Source organism: Podarcis cretensis, assembly GCF_951804945.1.
Source record: "Podarcis cretensis genome assembly, chromosome: 3".
NCBI classification, from domain to species: Eukaryota; Metazoa; Chordata; class Lepidosauria; order Squamata; family Lacertidae; genus Podarcis; species Podarcis cretensis.
The window spans coordinates 30,715,592-30,738,294 of NC_137172.1; the positions used below are offsets into that span (position 1 = coordinate 30,715,592).

Genomic DNA, 22,703 nt, shown 5'->3' on the forward strand with positions numbered 1-22,703 from the left:
TTTTTTTTTTGAGGGGGCATGGTTCAGTTTTAGAGGACCCCAGGTCCTTGCGTGAATTCATCCCAGATATGAACTTGGGACTGTTTTTTGTTGTTGTTGAGATTTTCCTTAGTATGCCTAATTCCTAAGTCCCTGGATAGGTTATGAAACTTAAGAATGTAAACATTTTAATCATCTAAAAATCAAGTAAAATTGATGAATTCACAAGACACTAAACAAATTATCTTAATCACTCACAAGCAGTTTAGCCATACCATTTAATGTCAGCCTTGCCAAAGAATTTTTATTATGTGCATCTTCCGCCAAAGGGTTGTGAAATAGGGCTGGGCTAGGGTCTACAGCTCCCTGGAAAAGACCCTGATGTTGGGAAAGATGGAGGGCACAAGGAGAAGGGGACGACAGAGGACGAGATGGTTGGACAGGGTTCTCGAAGCTACCAGCATGAGTTTGACCAAACTGCGGGAGGCTGTGGAAGACAGGAGTGCCTGGCGTGCTCTGGTCCATGGAGTCATGAAGAGTCGGACACGACTAAACAACTAAACAACAACAACAAAGGGTCTAGAGCAGGAACTGGGAAGCATTTTAAGGTTGAGGGCCACATTCCCTCCTGGGCAACCATTTGGGGGCCACATGGCAGTGGTAGGTGAGACTAGAGGCAATAGTGGGCAAAGTAACAAATGTTACTGTAGGCCAGGTTCTACACACACTCATGCACCCCTCTCTATCAATCTAGGCAAACAAGAAACATCATCCCAGAGTTCAAGGGCACATTCCAGACTGGCAAAAAACACTTGAGGTACCAAGTAGGGCAGCTGAGGAGTGTGGCTATGGAGTGTCAAGATAGGCCTGAGGTTCCCCATCCCTGAACTTAGAGCACCCTGTGGCTTAGCAGGACTTTGCCATAAATGGTTGAGAATTTTCCCCTAAAAGTTTTTTATTCAGTGCAATTTACATTTTCAGTTTTCCTCTGAAGTAACATGAATTGTAAGCATACTCTGCTTTTACATAAAAGCTTACACACTAAAGTTGGTTCATAAGCAAGCTGTGCTCATTCCTGGATGGTGATAGCTTGACCACAATCGCCCATGCATAGGTAAGCTCAAGGTTGGATTACTGCATCGTGAGGACTACCTTTGGGCTTGGTTCAGAGGCTGCACCTGGTGTGTGGCTAACAATCTGCTACTTGGCCAAGTCCAAGGTGTTTGTACTAAAGTATAAGTTAATTAGCTACTTGAGAAACCTCCCTAGCCCTTATATACCCTGTAGATCATTGCAGTTTGTGGGAGATTTTCTTCTGCAAATTCCAATGATCTCAGAAGTCCACTCCACAGTAACTCGGAAAAAGACTTTCATTGTCGCTGCCCCGTTCTGTGGAATAGCATTCCTGTCAAGATATGACAGGTACCCACTATCTGTGCTTTCCAGGGACTAAATGAAGATATTTTTCTTCTGATGGGCTTTCCTAGCTGAATAAATGGGTCTTGGCTACAAGTGTATATTCTGTAATGTTTTGTTTTAAATGTATCAACTGTTTTTTTTGTGTGTGTTTGTAACTTTTCTTTGCTGTTTTTATTGCCTTGAGATGATTTTGCAGAAGGCGATTAGTAAATTGTGATTAATAAGAATATAAAGATGGTAGGAAGTAAATATTTATTTGCAACCATCAGGACACATGGCGTTTTGCAGAGTAGAAGACAGGCCTTTGCCCAGACAAACCTGCAGCCTGAAATTTGACACAGGGAAAATGGAGAGGAGGGCTAAATGAAGAATATGCGATGGTTTCATTTTAACATCTGCTTAGGATGAGTTGGGGAAGGGCCATAGCTCTACGGTACAGTATCCGCTCTGCATGCAGAATGTCCCAATTTCAGTCCCTGGCACCTCCAGGTAGGGTTGAGGAAAAACCACTGCCTGAAACCTGGATAGGCACTGCCAGACATAGAATCATAGAGTTGAATGCCCCCCTCCCCAGCATCACCTAGCCCAACCCGTTGGAATGCAGGAATCTCAGCTAAAGCATCCATGACAGATGGCCATCCAACCTCTGCTTCAAAACCTCCAGGGAAGGAGAGACCTCAAGCTCCAGTCAATGTAGTACTGAGGTTGATGAAGCAATATTCTGATTCAGTATAAGGCAGTTTCCAGTGTTGTAATGAGGTGCAGATGGGAATGTGGGGATTCAACCAAAGGTGTCATGGAAAAGTGGGTTTTGACTATGGATGTGAAGGAAGAGGTGGCATCATGCAGGTGTCTTGGGAGCCAGTTTCAAGTGTTGGGTGGGTAGTTGTGGAGAGAGTGGATTTTGGGAGACATTAAAACATCTGAGGATGGTGGAGCTTGGAGGAAAGAAGGTAATAGGCAGGAATATATCTGGATGTGGGTGGGAAGTGAAGTGGGGAGCAAAGCAAAGGCAGTCTTTGAAATTAATAACAAAGTACTCTGCTGGAGCTGGGAGTGAGCAGGAACCTATTGTAGGGAATTAAGGAAGGCTGCAGGGGGCAGGTAAGCCACGCCTAACATAACTGATCAGAAGTCACATACACCATTTAAATGGCAATGCCCATCAACTTGCAGAGGGGCATCAAATATTTTACTGAGGGGGTCAAAAGGACCTTGGCTCCTAGGAGTTGGCTCCTATAAGGAAGAGCGTCATGTGGCCAGACTGAGGCTATTATTTTGGCAAAGTGCAGGATATACATGAGGCAACCAAGCTGAGACAAACACAGGAGAAGATTGGTCATTGCCCAGCTAGACCTGCAATCAAAAGGACTTAAGAGGCCAAAGATCCATATAGCTAAGCGTCTTCACATTGGCCAACCCAATGCCTTACAGGAAACCTATAGTCTAAAGCAGGCATGGCCAAACTTGGCCCTCCAGCTGTTTTGGGACTACAACTCCCATCATCCTAGCTAACAGGACCAATAGTCAGGGATGATGGAAATTGTAGTCCCAAAACAGCTGGAGGGCCAAGTTTGGCCATGCCTGGTCTAAAGGGTCTATCTGATTCTGCCTCGGCTACATTCTTCCATGAGGTGGTACAGCTGTGGAGAGATTTATTGAGTGCTAGATGATCTATCTATAAACTTGATGCACAGGTTTGGTGATTTTCCTCTAGGGACTCTGCTGGCCAGCTGTGCCCTTTAATTATAATATATTTACAATGATAGATTCCCTTCCCACCCCCCACCCCCAAAAACCCATGTTGCTAAACCAAATTCAGCCTCAGAATTAATGTACTTTTTTCTCACATGGAGTATTAGAAACCAGTAATGCAGAATAAAATGGGATTTTGGGGGTGGGGGAGAAAGATTAGATTCTTTATGACAGCTCCTGCTGGAGGAAAATGTATATAATTCCCAATATCTTAGTAATCAAAAGAACACTTCTAGTACAGCGCTCGGACAGTGAGGCATGGTAAAATTCTTAATTACTTGGGGAATTACTTTAGTAGCGACATCAAATGAAAACAAGATAAGCTTATTAATGAATTCCAACCAAAGAGCTACTGAACTGAAGATGAAATAGCATAAAATAGGAGGAGGAAGTGATCATTTCATGTAACTGGTTTATGGATGTGTAGTGAAGTGTTTAGCGAAGATTAAGTACTGGAGGGTTTATATCATTAGACTAAAAAAAAAATGATATCGCTTCTCTTGCAGAGGCAATATGCCTGCAAACCTGGACTCACTTTGGATTCAAAGTTTAGAATTCTGATCAATTTCTGGACCTGAATATGCTCAGAACCTACTTCTGGCTGTCCTGGCGAATGAGACAAGGTCAGGGGTAACAATGGAGACATGGGGGCCAGGCCACCACATGCATTATGTCAACTTGATTTCAAATAATGCTTGCATAAGGCTTATGAATCATATGAGCATAAGAAGAGTCTGCTGGATCAGGCCAATAGTCCATCTAGTCCAGCATCTCATAGTGGCCAAGAACATGCTTATAGGAAGCCTGAAAGCAGGACCTCACCACCACGTCACTTGCCTCACTTGTGGTTCCTAGCAACCATATTCAGTCTGTCTACACCGACTGGCAGCAGTTGTCCCAGATTTAAGGCGGGGGGGGGGGAGGCACTCAAGCCCTATCTAGAGAGGTCACTGATTGAACCTGGGACCTGATCCTGTCCCAGTGAGCTGCGGCGAAACGCCTTGCGCTGCAAGTAGGCCTCTCACACTATATTGTTGTCGTTTAGTCATGTCCGAGACTTCATGACCCCATGGACCAGAGCACACCAGGCATTCCTGTCTTCCACTGCCTCCCGCAGTTTGGTCAAACTCATGCTGGTAGCTTCCAGAACACTGTCCAACCATCTCATCCTCTGTCGTCCCCTTCTCCTTGTACCCTCCATCTTTCCCAACATCAGGGTCTTTTCCAGGGAGTCTTCTCTTCTCATGATGTGGCCAAAGTATTGGAGCCTTAGCTTCACGATCTGTCCTTCCAGTGAGCACTCAGGGCTGATTTCCTTCAGAATGAATAGGTTTGATCTTCTTGCAGTCCATGGGACTCTCAAGAGTCTCCTCCAGCACCATAATTCAAAAGCATCAATTCTTCGGCGATCAGCCTTCTTTATGGTCCAGCTTTCACTTCCATACATCACTACTGGGAAAACCATAGCTTTTACTATACGGACCTTTGTCCTTTGTTGGCAAGGTGATGTCTCTCTTACACTATTAGTTTTTTAACATATCATTTTCAACAGTAATTAAACATACTTTTACATCTTATTCAATTTTCCTGTCTGAAAATTTTCCAATTTCTTAGTATGCATTTCTTATCTTCCCTATTACATTTCAAACTCATAATCAATATCTCTATCTTTTTCTACTTTGTAACACTTCATATATTTCTCCTTACAAAACTTATTGTAGTCCTACTAGCGTAATTTGTTGATTACAGTTGCTCTTCAAGTAATTCATATACTTCTTCCAATCTTCTGTAAATCTCTGGTCCTGCAGGTTTCGAATCCTTCCTGTCATTTTGTCCAATTCTGCATAGTCCATTAATTTTGTCTGCCATTCTTCTTTCGTCGGAATTTCTTCTTGTTTCCATTTCTGGGCTAACAATACTCTTGCTGCAGTTGTTGCATATAAAAACAATTTAACAACTTGCCTATTAATGTCCTGACCTATAATACCAAGTAAAAATGCTTCTGGTTTTTTTAAAAAATGTATATTTCAACATCTTTTTCATCTCAAGGCCTCACACTTTATTGGGTCTGGAAGCAGAAGAGGGAAAGCAGAAGATGACAAGGAAAACTTTTCCAAATCATCTGTCCCATCCGCTTTATAAATTTCCGAAGATGCCAATGGATCAAATATCCCGGGGAGGAAATTCTACTGAGGCAGCACTTTTTTCTTTTGTTTTAAGAGTTCAGTCGCACACAACGCCATTGTTTTCCCTGCCTGAGCCTACCGATCACGGCTATTGTGCGGATGTGAAGTGCCTGGTGCAACAGGAAGCCCTGGAAATGGGGGGGTGTCTGTGTGTTGTCAACAGCGCCGTTTGGCACAGGATGTTGGACTTCTTGGATCAGCTGCCAGGCCTCGGGAAGCGGACTCTCCCCGCCCGCTGCCCTTCTGTGGGGACCCAGGGAGGGCAGGCTGCGGCCTTGGCGCTGGCGCCGCCTATGCGAAAGTGTCCCTTGAGCGCCACCTGTTACTTCTCTCCCGCCGGCCCGGCGCGCGGATCTCCTGCTGCGCGCTCGGCTGAGGGAAGGGAGCGAAGGTGCCTCAGGCTCTTCGCCAGCGCCGCCTGCGCATTCTCCGCGGGGCCACCTGCGGGCGCCATGACCGTCGGGGGGACCCGGAGAGCCAACTGCCCCCGGCGGGGGCCTGCGGAGGACGAAATCTCTATCCTGGAAAAGGACGAGGAAGAAGAGGAGGAGGAGGAGGAGGAGAGGAGGCAGACAGCCCCAAGCGGCCACGCTGAGGAGGGGGAGTCCGGCTGCGCCTCCAAGAAAGTCGCCTTCGCCGTCCTCCCGGACAGGTACGAGCCTCTCGGCGGCGCGGGGGACGAGCAGCAGCCCAAAGCCGAGCGCAAGAGCAAGAAGCGCAGGAGGAAGCTCAAGAAATACGGCAAGGTAGGCGGCGAGGGCGGCGGGACGAGGGGCGCCTCAGCCGATTCGGGGTTATTCGGGGGTCAGCCTCGCTAGGCGAGTGTCTTGCCCAGCCTCAGCGCCCCGGCTATCGGATAGGGTGAGGGCAGACTTCGGTCATATTATATAATAAAACAAATATTTAAAAATGGCTGGGGGATTTCTGGGCGCATCGGATTGTTGAAATGCCTTCACCACACTTCACTAGCACCTTGTTGTCAGAGTGGTAAAAAACTGGATCTCACCCAACCGCGACATAGGCACCTCGAGTTATGTCGCGGGAATGTGGGATATTTGGTCTGAGTGGCGTTCAGGCAGATCCAGGAGGCTGGCTAAGTGAGGCAACCGCCTCAGGCACAGCAGCCAACTCCGAGGGGGTGGAGGTCCCTTACGCCCCCCCAAAATATATATTTGAGGGTGCCAGGGTCCCCTAAGTTGATAGGCATTGCCATTCACATGGTGTTCATGTGCCATGTCATGCGATCAATTATATGGGGCCGGATTTACCTGGTCTCTCCCAATATTTTATTCAAGTTGGTACCCCTGGTCTCAGATGGCAGGATCCATGGGGGCAGCAGATCCTCATGTAGATCTCTATTCTTCCTTTGTTCCTGATGCAGATCTTCACTCACCCCTTCTTCCCTGGTGGGCTTGGGTGTGAAAGCGGGGTGTTTTGAGGGGCTAACCAGGCTGGGATAGCAGGCTTGTGGGTTTTTGAGTGTCTGATGTAGATTTTTTTTCAATTTCGTTGTTCTGTATGGGACAATGACAATAAAGATTATCGTATCATTTTCCTCAGGTGCCAAAATGTCTTGGGCTGGCCTTGTGTGCAAGGGTATATGCTTAACCTTTCGGTTCAGATGACTCCTAGAGAACATGTAGAGGGTCCAGGATGGTGCTCAGTTCAGTTCTCTCAGCATTCGTAAGGTCTTCTGTACAGTGATCCAAGACTGCCCTTTCTCGCTTTCAGAGGTCGTAGCAACAATTCCAGTTGTTGACATCCTTGTGTGCATGTTCATTGCAAGTCTGAAGCCACCTGCTTTTGAAGGACTGTAGGATGTTGAAGTTGGACGGGATCTTGGAGGTCATCTAGTTTGCTCAGTTCAGGGATTTGGGCATAGCTGACAACTTTCAGATTTGAAAATAAGGGATCAGCAGCCTCACCTGTCCCTGGGACAGTCTACGGGATATCTAACAATCTGGGATAGCAGCGGGAAATGGCACTGGAATAAGGGAATTTCCCACAAAAAAGGGGAAGCTATGGATTTGGGGAAGAATCATTCGAGAAACCACATGGTCAGAGTGGGGCTTTCCAGAGACAAAAAGAGATCTGGGTTGGTTTTGCTGCCTATTGCTCTAATTAGGAAAGATAATCTTGTAGTAGCTGTGGAACACTGATTTTATATGGTTTTATAAAAGGAAATAGGGACGCGGGTGGCGCTGTGGGTTAAACCACAGAGCCTAGGACTTGCCAATCAGAAGGTCGGCGGTTTGAATCCCCACGACGGGGTGAGCTCCTGTTGCTTGGTCCCAGCTCCTGCCAACCTAGCAGTTCAAAAGCACGTCAAAGTGCAAGTAGATAAATAGGTGGGAAGGTAAACGGCATTTCCGTGCACTGCTCTGGTTCACCAGAAGTGGCTTAGTAATGTTGGCCACATGACCCGGAAGCTGTACGCCGGCTCCCTCGGCCAGTAAAGTGAGATGAGCGCCGCAACCCCAGAGTCGGCCACGACTGGACCTAATGGTCAGGGGTCCCTTTACCTTTACCTATAAAAGGAAATAAAAGAATGGACCATGAAGATAAGGAGACTTTTTGTGTTAAAATGCACACACAGAGAGGCCAGGTGTTTGTTTGTGGCTAAAAGATATCCCAAACCCATATTAAGTTGTGCAAAATAACAGCCACTCTCTACATTCGCTATCATAAAGTGAAGTGAAATTTCTTCCCTTGTCATGTTAAGGTTCCAGCACAACAACCAGCCTGTGCAAATAAAAAAATATTTTGACCTGAAGTCAAAAAGACAATAATGAGGATGGTCAGGGGAGGGTGTTTCATAAACTATGTACCTCAGTGGAAAAGACCGTCTTTTCTGTTTTACTTCCATGGATGGAGGAGGGTCTCTAATGCTCACCTAAGAGCAAGGTCATGAGCGAGAGGCGATTCTTGAGGTACTTTGTTGCTCTCCGGTTGTTATTGGATTGCAATTCTCATCAGCCCCAGCGTGGCCAGTGGTCAGGGATGAAAGCAGTTGTAACCCAACCATATCAGCAGAGCCACAGGTTCCCTATCCATCTCTTAGGGCTTTGTAAGTTAAAACCAGCACTCCACATTGGAGTTGGATGAGGATTAGGTTAAGAATCCCATAATGGCTAGAAGTATTGAAAGAGGCAAATTTTCATCCATATATAGATTTCATCGAGTTGTATGCAAAAATACAAATACCCATTCAATATTAAACCAAACAATAAAAACTGAGGCAAAAAATAAAAATAAAATCATATGAAGAAATAAACCAGAAACTTATTCAACTGGCAAAAGCACTATGGTAGATTTTCAATGGCTTGGCAGATAAAATAAATGCTCTATTTTGCACACTTCCTTTCAGGATGAAAAAGAAAACCTGCAAAGTATACATGCTGTGGAAATTATTGAATCAAGTGCAACTATATAAAATTGCCTTTGGCAAGTCACTGTGATGAGACCTGGTTACAAATCTGAATTGGGTGGTTGTAGGTAAAAAAAGGTAAAGGTACCCCTGTCCGTACGGGCCAGTCTTGACAGACTCTGGGGTTGTGCGCCCATCTCACTTAAGAGGCCAGGGGCCAGCGCTGTCCGGAGACACTTCCGGGTCACGTGGCCAGCGTGACATCGCTGCTCTGGCGAGCCAGAGCCGCACACGGAAACGCCGTTTACCTTCCCGCTGGTAAGCGGTCCCTATTTATCTACTTGCACCCGGAGGTGCTTTCGAACTGCTAGGTTGGCAGGCGCTGGGACTGAGCAGCGGGAGCGCACCCCGCCGCAGGGATTCGAACCGCCGACCTTTCGATCGGCAAGTCCTAGGCGCTGAGGCTTTAACCCACAGCGCCACCTACGTCCCTGGTTGTAGGTACAAAAGAGATAATAAAAAATGCAATGGTGTAGCAATTATGTATCAATGAAAGATAGCCATGATTTCTCTTTGTTGGTGCTCCAGTGAAAATCTGGCAGGATGTATGACACGGTGGCATCCTGCATATGAGCCATTTTCAACGTTCTCTAAAAATATGGATTTATTATTTTTTATAAAAAATCATTTAGCTTATTTCATTTCAAGTTTTGATCATTAAAAGCTTAGCTGCTTAGTTTTCAGATGCCTGATTAATAAAGCTGAATTCTTGTCCTCATAATTAATAACTGTTAATTTTGTTATAATTAATGCAGCAGCTGGTCTTAGATAGTTGACAGCAACACTGTTTAAAAAAGTCGTGGGGGAGGGGAATCTCTTTAAAGAAGAAAAGGGTCTAATAAATGCCGAAACCAAAATTCTTATGATAATCAAATTAATAGTAGTAATTTGATTCCTTACTTGCTCTTCATCAAATGGTCCCAGTGTGGGTCACAACAATATAAAAACATAATATTAAAATCCGTTAAAACAAATTACAATAAAAATAATAGGGTGGATCCTATATGTATCAGGTTACAAAGTGGCAGGAGACAAGAATGTTCATTTTCCTTGTAACTGTGCTATCCTGAATGCAATCAGTTGTTTAAATTTGTACACTGAAAGTTTATTGTTTTAAATTCCATTTTGTTTTAGTTATTTAGAAAATTTTGTATCACTTCCTTTACTAAAAAGCAAACTCAAGTAGGGTCACATTCAGATAAAAATACAAAACTAGTCAATAAAACTATCTCAAGCCTGAATAGTAATATTTATTTATTTAATTATAAAATATGTACGCCTATTGTCAAAACCTCTAATTGGTTTACTTCCTTTTGGAGGAAGGGCGTGATTAGATAATTACGTTATAATTATCAATAAAAGCAGAAGTTAAAGACAAGCTGGCCTAAACAATCGAAGTATACATATAATCAGTGGTTTGAAGCATACCTTTTAAAAAACAGCCTATTAAAATGCATGACAACCTTACATATGTGGGTAGGTTTGCCTAAGCAACAAATAATTCAGCAGGCACTAAAAACAATACAATGAAGGCACCTGCCTAGTATCAATGGGTAAGGAGTTCAAAAATGTAAGTGCTGCTGAAAATTCAATTCCCTACCAGTGCAGGACAAATATTTTGTGGTACTTGTAAAAGCGCTAGTTTCTCAAAGTGGTTGAATGGGCATATATGGGGTAAGGGGAGCGCTCAGATAAGCTCATTCTGTATCTGTACCAGGTGGCTCAATATCTCAAAACCCTTCTGATGTATTTGTTCAGCTGGTGCCAATAGTTGAACCATGTTGGTGCCAATCATGCCTCAAGGGAAGAAGATGTCACATTCAAGGTGCCATCACTGATGAGGCCCTGTCTCAAGCTAAAGCACCTAAGGTTTTGCTTAGTGATAGAGTGACAAGAAGGACCTTCCTGATAAATCTTAAATGCCCAGGCACGACAGTGCCAAGAGAGGTGCTTCTTTAGATACTGTAACTGGGTCCTAACTCATTCAGGGAAGCAGTAAAACCTTGATTTGGGCTGTGTAGCATGTGGGTTGCCGCTGCATACTCTTCAGAAGTGGCATTGCATGATTCCAAACAACTGAAGCATTTTACACCAGCTGCTGCCTCCAAACCATTTTCAAAGCCACATTGAGTGCATTGCTGTAATCTAGCCTGGAGGTTACCAGAGCATGGATTACTTTGTTTAGGATAGTGCTGAGGATCTTAACTGCCCTAGAGCACACCAGTCCTGGTTTGCTTGTTATGACCACAGCTTCAGCTTTGCCACCTTCAAGTGAGTCTCCTGCTGCACATTCTCCTATGCTGCCCAGTATGGGTGAAATTTTCTCCTTGCTCCCTGACCATGTACATGGTACCATCTCTTCTCTCTCTCTCTCTCTCTCTCTCTCTCTCTCTCTCTCTCTCTCTCTCTCTCTCTCTCTCTCTCTTGTCTGTCTGCCCCACCCCTTCAACACCCTCCTCAAAATCCAAGTCTTTCTACAAGGCTTAAAAACCTCTTAATCCATCTTCCTGTAGCGAAGTATTAAGTGTGTTAACCTGCTTTTGCTCACACATTTGCTTCTCTCTCAAACCCCATTTTATCTCCCCTGTTGCCTATTTAGATTGCAAATTACTTGGTAAAAGGGATCTGATTCCCCCCCCCCCCCTTATGGAACTTCATGTAGACAGATAGGTGAGGCATAATACATTCCTCTGTTTACAGTGCCCCGGATGTGAATGCTGTTGTTTCTGTAGGCAAAACAACACAGAGAAAACAAGGAGTATCAGTGACTGGCTACTAACTCTGATGGCTGTGCTATTAACCTTCACTGGTGGAGGCAGCATACTTCTGAATGCTGGCAGCAGGGAAACAGCAGAAGATGGATAGTGTTGTTGTGCCCAGCTGCTGTTTTCGGGCTTCCTATGGGCATCTGGTTGTGAGAGCAGGATGCTGCACTAGTTGGGCGTGGGCCACTGGCCTGATCCAGAAGAGGCCTCTTACCCTCTTAGCAGGTTTGAGGGAGTTCATAACCAGGTTTGAGAATTAAATATCTATATATCCTTGGATAAAAGGTGAAGGACACTCCTCCCTGCAAAGAACCTAGTGAGGACTGAGAGTGCTGCTCAGTGGCTACAGAATGCTGGTTGGTTGACTGTTGACTGTTGGGAGGGGACAAGGGGAAATTGAGTGGTTGGAATCCTGAAAACAGAGTGCAGCATTTTGTTTCAGGTTCCACTTATAAGTATGTAATAACAAGTTTATGTTCATGCGATCTTCTTTGGATAATTCTTGTGGCAGAAGGCTGCTCTTGCAGCACAAACAGAATTGTCTTTGAAAAAACAAATAACAAGTTAAATCCAGTGAAGGAGCCTGTTGGATTTCACCTCCCCCCCTTTCCTTTTCCCTTTCCCTTTTAAGAAGAAACCAGTCCTATCTGAGCTGAAGCCAGCATTCATGTAGATCAAAAGAGAGACCTGCCATTTCAGTCTGTAAAATACTCTAAGCTAATCCACGTGACAGATGCTTTGCATCTCTTTGTGCCACATTTCTTCGCTTGGCATCCTTACTTTGACAATGTTCCAATTAGCAAGAAGTGTGAGGTTCGTTTCCCACCCTCCGCAACAGAGACAAAGAGATCAAATAATAGACCTCCCTTCCGTTCTGTCCGACTGCATCAGCATTAACACTTTGCTGCTGGTTTGCTGCAAGAGTTTTACCAATGAAAATACTACTCTTGCTGTTTATTTATTTACTAATTCATTGTACGTATACCTGTCCTTTTAAGAACATAGGAAGCTGCCTTATACTGAATCAAACCATTGGTCCATCTTGCTCAGGCTACAATGACTATCAGGGGCTCTGCAGGGTTTCAGCACTACCTGGGGATTGAACCTGCGAACTTCTACATGCTCTGCCATTGGAATTACCAGTCTTTCCCCCATAACAACCCTTTTCTGCAAGGAGGTCAAGGTGGCCAGTGTGGTGTAGTGGTTAGAATATTGGACTAGGACCTGGGAAACTAGGGTTCAAATCCCCACTCAGCTAGGAAGCTCACTGGGTGACCTTTGGCCAGTCACTGTCTCCCAGCCTAATTTACCTCACACGGTGGTTGTGAGGAGAAAATGGAGAGGTGGGGAGAGCCATGTATGTCACCTTGAACTCATTGGGATATAAATGACCCTTTCCCCTTTTATCCTTACAACAACCCTGTGAAATAGGTTACTCTGGCCCAAGTGACTGGTCCAAGGTCATTCAGTCAGGGACAATGGCCATAGGTTCCCTATTCCTGGACAAAATAGTAAGCATCAGGTTGTCTGTGGAAATCTCATATATTGTATGAGTCAACTGAAAGGATGATTAGCTCATGTGTTGGTGCTGATAAGTCTTGTGTATAAGATCCAACATGCAGCAGTCATGTCACCTTTAAAGCACATTTGAAACACATTCTTTTCCTCAAAGAATCATGGGCATTGTAGTTTACCCCTCAAAGAGTTACAATTCCAGTAACCCTTAACAAAGTGCAGTGCCAAGAATTCTTTGAGGGAGCAAATGTGCTTCAAATGTGATTTAAAGGTATAATATGTGTACACAGGGAGTTTGATGGCCATGATTTGTTGTCTGTGTCATTCGCTACAGGTTTCGGTGAGACTTTCACATCCCGCCTCTTAAATATTGCTTCATCGTGTATAGGAAATGAACACAAAGGTCATGCTGTATGTTTGTGTTGGAAAGTACTTTGAACCCTGTTGAAATCAGGGCTCCATTGTTTTGGCCAAGGTCCAAGCATTTTATGACACAATCTCTGCCAGGCCCAATGAAACAAAAGAGGTGAAGTAATTTGGCCAAGGCTAGATAGAGGATGAGACAATGATGTCCTCTATGTGACCACCTCTTTTGGTGGCTTTCCAGCTTCATCTTTCTCTTCCTTGAACAGGAATTTATTCTGATCTTGCACCAATGACTTAACACAATTCTAAGCATTTGACAGGGAGTTGGCTGCACCAGTGCATTTTAAAGAGGTGTGATTGTGCAACTATTTGTAGGCCCTATCACAGAGATGGGGAACTCTGAACCTTCCAGATAATGTTGGATTACAACTCCCATCAGCCCAGCCAACATGGCCTGTGGTCAGGGATGATGGAATTTGTAGTCCAACAACTAGAGGGTCACAAGTTCTGTCACTGCCCAGCCTTACGTTTGCTGCTGCAGCAAGTTTTAGAATTACAGTGGTACCTCAGGTTAAGTACTTAATTTGTTCCGGAGGTCCGTACTTAACCTGAAACTGTTCTTAACCTGAAGCACCACTTTAGCTAATGGGGCCTCCCGCTGCTGCTGCACCGCCGGAGCAAAATTTCTGTTCTCATCCTGAAGCAAAGCTCTTAACCCAAGGTAATATTTCTGGGTTAGCGGAGTCTGTAACCTAAAGCGTATATAACCTGAAGTGTATGTAACCCGAGGTACCACTGTAGTTTGGACCAAAGGGCCAAAATTTAGCCACTTCATAGAATTGAAGAGTTGGAAAGGACCCTGAGGGTCAACTATTTCAACCGCCTGCAATACAGGAATCTCAGCTAAAACATCCATGACAGATGGCCATCCAACCTCTTCTTAAAAACCTCCAATGAAGGAAAATCCACCATCTTCCAAGGGAGTCCATTCCACTGTCAAACAGCTCTTACCATCAGAAAGTGCTTCCCAATGTTTAGTGGGAATCTCATTGTTTATAACTTGAAGCCATTGGTTTGGGTCCAACCCTCCAGAGAAAGAGAAAGCAAGCTTGCTCCATCTTGCATGTGACAGCCATTTAGATATTTGAAGATAGCTATTATATCTCCTCTCAGTCTCCTCCTATCCAGGCTAAACATACCCAACTGCAATTCCTCATAAGGTGACCTTGATAATCCTGGTAGCCCTCCTCTGCACACGTTCCAGCTTGTCAATATCCTTCTTAAATTGTGGTGCCCAGAACTAGACACAGTTCCCCAGGAGTGGTATGCTCAAGGCGAAATGGAGCGGAACTATTACGTCCCTTGATGAGGACCCTATAGTTCTGTTTATGCAGCCTAGAATAGCATTAGCTTTTGATAATTAATGTGGTATCCTAGTGTTTTGAATGTATAGCATGGATATGACCAAGTCTTTATTCAGACGCACTCAACAATCCATAAGTAAGTTTTTCCTGAGTATGAACTGATGAATGAGCCCATGGTGATAGATAGCTGGTGTTGTGTAATCTAGTACTTGAGGCAATCTCCGTCTAAAGGAAATAGCTTGAATTCCAGGGAGTCTCATACACTCCTCCAGCACCAAGTATTTGCTGCAAAAACAGCATAGCAGCCTCCAGCTTCCAGTGAGGTTTTGTTTCATTTGTCCCAGCATGAATCTGGGGGAGCTGCCTTTTGTTATTTTTAATGTCTTTTCAACCCTCTATTCCTTAAGGCTTGTTACTTATTATGTTATAAAATAAAGGCAACAACCTTACCTATCTAAATAAAGGCTTTTTCAAAAAGCTGATAGTCATAGGTAAAGGTAAAGGTACCCCTGCCCGTACGGGCCAGTCTTGACAGACTCTGGGGTTGTGCGCCCATCTCACTTAAGAGGCCAGGGGCCAGCGCTGTCCGGAGACACTTCCGGGTCACGTGGCCAGCGTGACATCGCTGCTCTGGCGAGCCAGAGCCGCACACGGAAACGCCGTTTACCTTCCCGCTGGTAAGCGGTCCCTATTTATCTACTTGCACCCGGAGGTGCTTTCGAACTGCTAGGTTGGCAGGCGCTGGGACCGAGCAGCGGGAGCGCACCCCGCCGCAGGGATTCGAACCACCGACCTTTCGATCGGCAAGCCCTAGGCGCTGAGGCTTTAACCCACAGCGCCACCTGCGTCCCTAGTCATAGATTCACATAAAAAGAAGGAGTCTAAAGGGAGCAGTGCGACAATGATACCTAATTAAAAGTAGAACACCATTACAACAAATTACTAAAAAAAATCAACAAAATTTAAGTGAACACAAAGGTCACCAATATTCAAAAATATTGAATATTGCAAAGCTGATGACATTAGCTCCTTGCAAAACCAAACAAACCAAAGACCAGAAAGTCCCCATTGCTTTATTTTGGAAGCAGCTTCCTTAGGCAGTAGCAGATGCCATGGTAGAGTGGTGGTACTCACCTGACCCCGTGAGTTGTCAGGAGAAGGGGAGGAAGGTAGGGATGATGGCATAGTGCAAATGCACCAGTGGAGCCAATCTAGCACTCCTGCTGAAGAGTGGTGCAAGGCAGGTGGAAACAGTCATTCCCTGATGGCCAACATGGTCTCTTTCCCCCCTCACATTCTTCCTCTTCTCAGATTTTAATGGAGTTCTGAGGTGCTTGATGTGCCTTCATAAAGGGGTGCAGGCAGTGTAAAGAAAGTGGTTTTGGTGAGAAGGAAATGGAGGTAGGTGGGGGTTGCATTGTATATTTTCTGTTTGGGTTTACATTATTTGTAAGCTGTCTTGAGAACCCTTTGAGGTATAAGGCAGGAAAGGAATGTCCGTATGTGTGCATATATATGTACGTAGGTTGGTCAACAAAAGTGATATAATATAGAGGAATTGCATGGAAAACAAAGCCTGAATGTGATAAATGCTGGCTCTGACCACTTTCAGAAGTCACATTCAGATGAAATCAGCATGGTATCCAGGACCATGAGCCAACAGTGTGACGCGGCAGCTAAAAAAGCCAATGCAATTCTGGGCTGCATCAATAGGAGTATAGCATCTAGATCAAGGGAAGTAATAGTGCCACTGTATTCTGCTCTGGTCAGACCTCACCTGGAGTACTGTGTCCAGTTCTGGGCACCACAGTTCAAGAAGGACACTGACAAACTGGAATGTGTCCAGAGGAGGGCAACCAAAATGGTCAAAGGCCTGGAAACGATGCCTTATGAGGAACAGCTAAGGGAGCTGGGCATGTTTAGCCTGGAGAAGAGGAGGTTAAGGGGTGATATGATAGCCATGTTCAAATATATAAAAGGATGTCACATAGAGGAGGGAGAAAGGTTGTTTTCTGCTGCTCCAGAGAAGCGGACACGGAGCAATGGATCCAAACTACAAGAAAGAAGATTCCACCTAAACATTAGGAAGAACTTCCTGACAGTAAGAGCTGTTCGACAGTGGAATTTGCTGCCAAGGAGTGTGGTGGAGTCTCCTTCTTTGGAGGTCTTTAAGCAGAGGCTTGACAGCCATATGTCAGGAGTGCTCTGATGGTGTTTCCTGCTTGGCAGGGGGTTGGACTCGATGGCCCTTGTGGTCTCTTCCGATTCTATGATTCTATGATTCTATGACCAGCCCTACATTTTGGCACCTGAGGCAAGCCACAAATTAGTGGCCTGCTCCCCAGCAGAGTAGAATAGGTAACTGGAGATCTGCATTAGAAACCAGGGCGAGGGGGATAAAAATCTATATCAGAACCTGCTGCTCCTATGGATCCCTGCACCTGAGATGATCGCCTCACCTTGTCTCACGTGTGAGCTGGCCCTTGTTACAAATGTATCCTGCTCCCCGCCCCAAGGAACTAAGGGGCTGCACCCCATATCATTAACCAGTAACTCTGTGTGGTAGTGTAGGCTGAGAGATGGTGGCCAGCTCCACAGTGAGCTTCATGGCTAAGTAGGGATTCAAACCCCGGTCTCCCAGATCTGAGTACACCACTCTTTCTAGTACAGTGGTACCTCAGGTTTACTTAATTCGTTCCGGAGGTCCATTCTTAACCTGAAACTGTTCTTAACCTGAAGCACCACTTTAGCTAATAGGGCCTCCTGCTGCCGCTGCACCGCCACAGCATGATTTCTGTTCTCATCCTGAAGCAAAGTTCTTAACCCGAGGTACTATTTCTGGGTTAGCGGCATCTGTAACCTGAAACATATGTAACCTGAAGCATATGTAACCCGAGGTACCACTGTACACTGCACTGGCTTTCCTATACCTTGTGACCAGAAAGCATTGTGAGAACAGAGCCTCACTCAAATAATTTTTTTTTTGCAGCTGAAAATAAATGTAAAAATATGTGTGGTGTAATGGTTAGTGTTGGACCAAGACCTGGAAGACAGGGGTTCAAATTTCAACTCAGATATGAAGTTCACTGGGTGACCTTGGGCCAGTCACAATCTCTCAGCCTAAACTACCTTACAGGGTTGTTGTGAGATTAAAATGGAGAGGTTGGGAGACCCATGTATGACACCTTGAGGAAACTTGGGGTATATGTTGTCACTTTCTTGAGTATGTCCTGCTCTTCAGTAGTGTTCTCTGTTTTTTTCTTCTAGAATGTGGGCAAAGCACTGCAAAAAGGATGCCGTTATCTGGTACTCGGTCTGCAGGGATTAGCTAATGCCTACTCATCTCCTCTTGGAGTGGCTGTTTCAATAGCTACGGCGTTTCGTTAAGACTTGCAGCCAGCCACATTTGGGTTGAAGACGGGAGGAACAGTCGTTGAAGCACCTGACTAAATTTCCCTTTCGCTGAAACTTCATCTTCAGAAATGTCTCCCAACTCAGCACCAAGAAAGAAAAAATAGAAAACATTGATGGCTCATTTGCTGCTCTGGACTTGAGTAGTTCTCTGACAAGTGCTTTGATCAACAGAATGAGTAAGGCCAAAAGAACAAAACGTCGATTAGCAGGGCTAGCTTTAGAAATATAGTAATTGTGTGTCAACCACTCACCAGCAGGATTGGCCCAAGACATTGGCCGCCTGAGGCAAGGATGGCACCCCACGTCCCATTCCAGGTGCAAAATCCAACTGGATGTCAACTGAATGAACATTGGTGGCAGGACAGTGTCCCCCACCACACATGAGGCCTGAGAGGTATAGGGCAGACTATGTGACATGCACAACTCTGTCCTTCAACACCTCACCTCCATTCCTCACCCCTTGAGGCAGCCACCTTTGCCTAACAGTGGTGACTGGTCTCCACTGGGACTGCTGGCGTGTAAGGCAGGAGGCCAACAGTAGGTGGAGCCAGAGCCAATGACAGGCACAACCACGTTCAATGATAGGCAAAGTCAATTAATTCTAATTTTGTCCCTATCCTCCTCCTTGCTGAGTTCTGCACAGGAAACACTGAAGCTAAGGAGGAGGAAGCTGAAAGCCAGTTACATCTTTTGGACCAATTATAATGGAAAAAAGGCAGGGAGATGGAGGTTGATTGAGGGTAAACTGAAGTTGGTGCGGTAGTGCTCCATTCAACCCAATGGACCAGACTGTACTACCGCCTATTAGTTGGGCTGGCCTTGACAAAAGCAAAATCTGTGGGCGAAGAAAAGGACAGCATGTAGGAGGAAATGGAGGTAGAGTAACAAGTAAAGGAGACACATGAAAGGAAAACAAAGAGAGGAAGTTTTCATAATTCTTGTCAGGCCTTAGTAATGTTGCATGGTGGGCTAGTGTTCCACAGAGGCAGGAAAAGCTGCCTCTGTGGAATGTCTATATCAGGGATTGGGAACTTCTGGATGCTGTTGGACTACAGCTCCCATCATCCCTGATCACTGGCCATGCTGGCTGGGGCGGATGGGAATTGGAGTCCAACAGCATCTGCAGAGCCACAGGTTACCCATCCCTGGTCTACATGTTAGAGCACGCAGGAGCAACAGCAGAAGCAGGCAAAGACCAGAAAAGATGGATGAAAAGGGGGAATTGGGAAGAGAAATTATTTGACAAAATGAGAACTTGAGGACATTATTGCATTGGCTCCATCACGTAGCCAAGCATCTTGCAATCAGTTCCAGATACCTTGGGAATCCTGGTTCTCAGCTGCAGAATTGTGAGAGCTCTGTGGGTAGGGTTGCCAGGCCCTGGTAGTGCTTTTATCTCTCTTAAGGGAAGGAAACATTTCTGCAAGCCATGCCCGCTTTCACCAGCCTCATGCCCACCTTCAGTGGCTGAAATGTGTTTTTGAGGGCAGATAATTAGTTTCATTTGCTTGGGTAAAGGATAGAAGCAGGGGTGTGTATATAAATTAGCCTATGGTACAAAGGTAACATTTACATTAATTGCTCTGCCTGCTTTTGCCTCTGGCCCTGCCTACCACTGTCATGCAGCCCCCAGAAGGCTGCCCAGAATAGACCGTGGCCCTCAGGCTGAAGCATGTTCCCCACCACTGTGCTAATTTCACACCATGCATACTTTTATAAACCTCTGTTAAAGGTGTGGGAAACCTTTGGCCCTTCAAATGTGGCAGAACTATGACTCCCATCAGCCTCAACAAGCATATCTCAATAGCTAAGAGATTATGGGAGTCGTAGTTCAGCAGCATCAGGTTAGAACGTGAGACCATAAGATGATCCTGCTGGATCAGGCCATCCAATTGTCAGTGTCCAGCCAAGCTGTTTATGGGAAGCTCTCAAGCAAGATCTGAGCCCAAGAGTACTCTCATCTCCTGTGGTCTCCAGCACTGGTATTTGGAAGCGTTAGTGCCTCCAGCTCTGGGGGCAGAGCACAGCTGCCATGGCTAGTATCCATCTATAGCCCTTTCACAGAATTAAGAATCTAATCCTCTTTCAAACCCATCTAAATTGGTGGCCATCACTGCGAGCGAGTGCCATAGTTTCTGTGTTTATTTTTAAAAATATGTCCTGAATTTTCCAACATTCATGTTCATTGTATGTCCATGAGTTCTAGCATTATAAAAGAGGTTCTCCACACCTGCTCTATTATGTCATTTCCCCACCACTACTCTTCGGTAGACTTTCATTCTTCTTCTGTATCTCCTGCTTGACCTGTGACTGTAGGTCAGGGGTGAGGAATCTCCAGCCCACAGGCCTACTTAGACCTAGTTAGGCCTCCTCTCATGGCCCCCAAGGCCATTTTGGCCAGGCCACACCCACCTGCCCTACCCTTGACTGATACATCGTCAGTTGTGGGGCAGATGAAGACCTGGCTCAGCTGAAAGGGGGTTTACAGGTACCACGGATGGGTGGTGCTTGCAAAGTGCTACTTGTGAAGCACCTCGCAGAATGCTCCTGAAGACCCCTGCAGGCAAAAATGGGCCATCTGGTCCCATGATGTCAGGTGATTCGTAAGTGAGTGTCTCCCACCTGTCTGTCTGCAGAAGCTCCTAGGTTCACTCTCCAGGATCTCCAGGTGAGGCTGAAAAGACTCCATGCCTGAAACTTTGGAAAGCCACAACTAGTCAGTGTAAATAAATAATACTAAGCTGGATGAGCAGTTGGTCCATCTCAGTATAAGGTGGCTCCTTATGATCTGATTGTCCTGGGACCATGTGGCTTCTGACAGCATTGCAAATGACAATTCTTGTTCTACTGGTGGTGCAGAGGGCCACTTTACAGCCTCACTAGTCTAGGGCAGTTCATGTGGCACTCAAGGGCATTTTTGGCAGAGAAATCAGGGCAGGCATAGAAAGTAGCCCCAGCAATCTTGCTTTGCAGCTAGAATGCTACACCTAGGATTACAAAGCAGGTGGGAGTTGTGTAAGACATCTGTATGGCACACAGAATTTTGCCCCATTTGTTGGGTACTAGATGTTGTCTTGGCACAGCTCTCTGTTTATTCTGCTGCAGTCAAAGCAGCTGTAGACAATCAAGCAGCCTGTGTGTATAGGACAGAAGTATCTGTCATGGTGTTTAATAAAACTCATCTTCCTGGAATGCCCTAGGCACCAAGAGTAAGAGATCAGATGAATATCTCACTGGAAAAAGCATTAAGCTGGCCTGCTGGGTTTAACCTTATAAATGGAAATCTCTGAAAGCTGCCATTTAAAGAATTATCTTGTCCAGTGTTGACAGAAGAATCAAGCCTTTGCATTCCTGAAATGATATATTTCTACCTAGATAATAGTTAATTTTGATAACGTTTTATATATACCTTCTGAGCTTTACAGAATTTATTCAAGAATACTTGCTTTTTTAAAGAAATATGCTTTAAAGCTGGTTGTTATTTTGTTTTACTTAATATTAATGAACCTGCTAACAAGTAAGCTGATGTACTAAGATAAATTAAATAGATTTAACCAATGTGCAATTTGTGTGTAAACTGCTTTTGATTTTCCAAACATTCTCTACTATTAATCTTGTATTGTGGACAAGACTGGACTTAACCTTCCAGGGGTCCTTTACCTTTACCTTACCTACTATTAATTCAGAACCGGTGTGCGAATAGCCCATAAGGTAAGATCTCTGTAACAACATCCTATAAAGTGGGTTGTCTTCTGTGAATCACAATTATTTGTTCATTAATTTAGAGCATTTTCACCCAGTTCTCCAGCTGAAAAAGGGGACGGGGAGGAAGAGGAAAGCAATCAAACTCAGATACCGATTCTAGAAGTTACAAGATTCATACAATGATCAGCTTGAATGGAAACAGTTCAGAGGAAGCAAAGAGTCTCTTAGTAGAGCTGATGGAGAGACTTTGCTTCCCTCTCTGCTGTTGCTGGATGACAGTCAAGAATGTATAATAGAGTGTGCTGGATGAGGCCAATGGACCATCTAGTCCAGCATCCTGTTCCCACAGTGGCCAGCTATAGGAAACCCTCAAACAGGGCCTGGGGGCAAGAGCACCCCCACTCACCCTCACCCCCTGGTATCAAGAAGCATTGCTGCCTCCAGCTGTGACTTCATTAGTACAGTTCTAGACTAATTAGTATACGTAGTTCATGGTTTATATAAAGCACCTAAAATCCTGGGTACTGGACAAAAGTGAGGAAGAAGGAGATCCTTTACACAGATAAGGTTGTATAGTTGCCTGATTTTTGCTCCAGAAAAATCTAGTCTTCCATCGTTTTTTAAATAAAGCAGGGATAGGGAACCTGTGGCCCTCCAGGTGTTATTGGACTACAACTTGATCACCTTCTGTGAACTCCATGGGAAGTGGAGTCCAGCGACTTATGGAGGGTCAGAATTAAAGAATGTATTCCACACACACCCCATGATGCTAAGGATATATTAGAAAACACGCTGTGAGTGTCTGTGT

General features: G+C 45.1%; 1 protein-coding gene across 2 annotated transcripts; it reads left to right on the top strand.

The window, feature by feature from the left end:
- Positions 1-4,776: 4,776 nt before the first annotated feature.
- Positions 4,777-21,755, top strand: LOC307212212 (required for drug-induced death protein 1). 2 transcript variants are annotated; one of them, XR_013836872.1, is made up of 3 exons: positions 4,777-6,085; positions 8,707-8,834; positions 9,208-9,384. XR_013836872.1 is itself a non-coding variant. In XM_079969328.1 (2 exons), exons 1-2 carry the CDS (start codon positions 5,150-5,152, stop codon positions 18,161-18,163), a joined length of 1,056 nt encoding a protein of 351 aa, XP_079825454.1. In that variant the 5' UTR covers positions 4,788-5,149; the 3' UTR covers positions 18,164-21,755. The 2 variants fall into 2 exon arrangements, 1 of the variants encoding a protein (XP_079825454.1); XM_079969328.1 differs by lacking the exons at positions 8,707-8,834; positions 9,208-9,384 and adding an exon at positions 18,044-21,755 and having other exon boundaries at positions 4,788-6,085.
- The last annotated feature ends 948 nt before the right edge of the window (positions 21,756-22,703 follow it).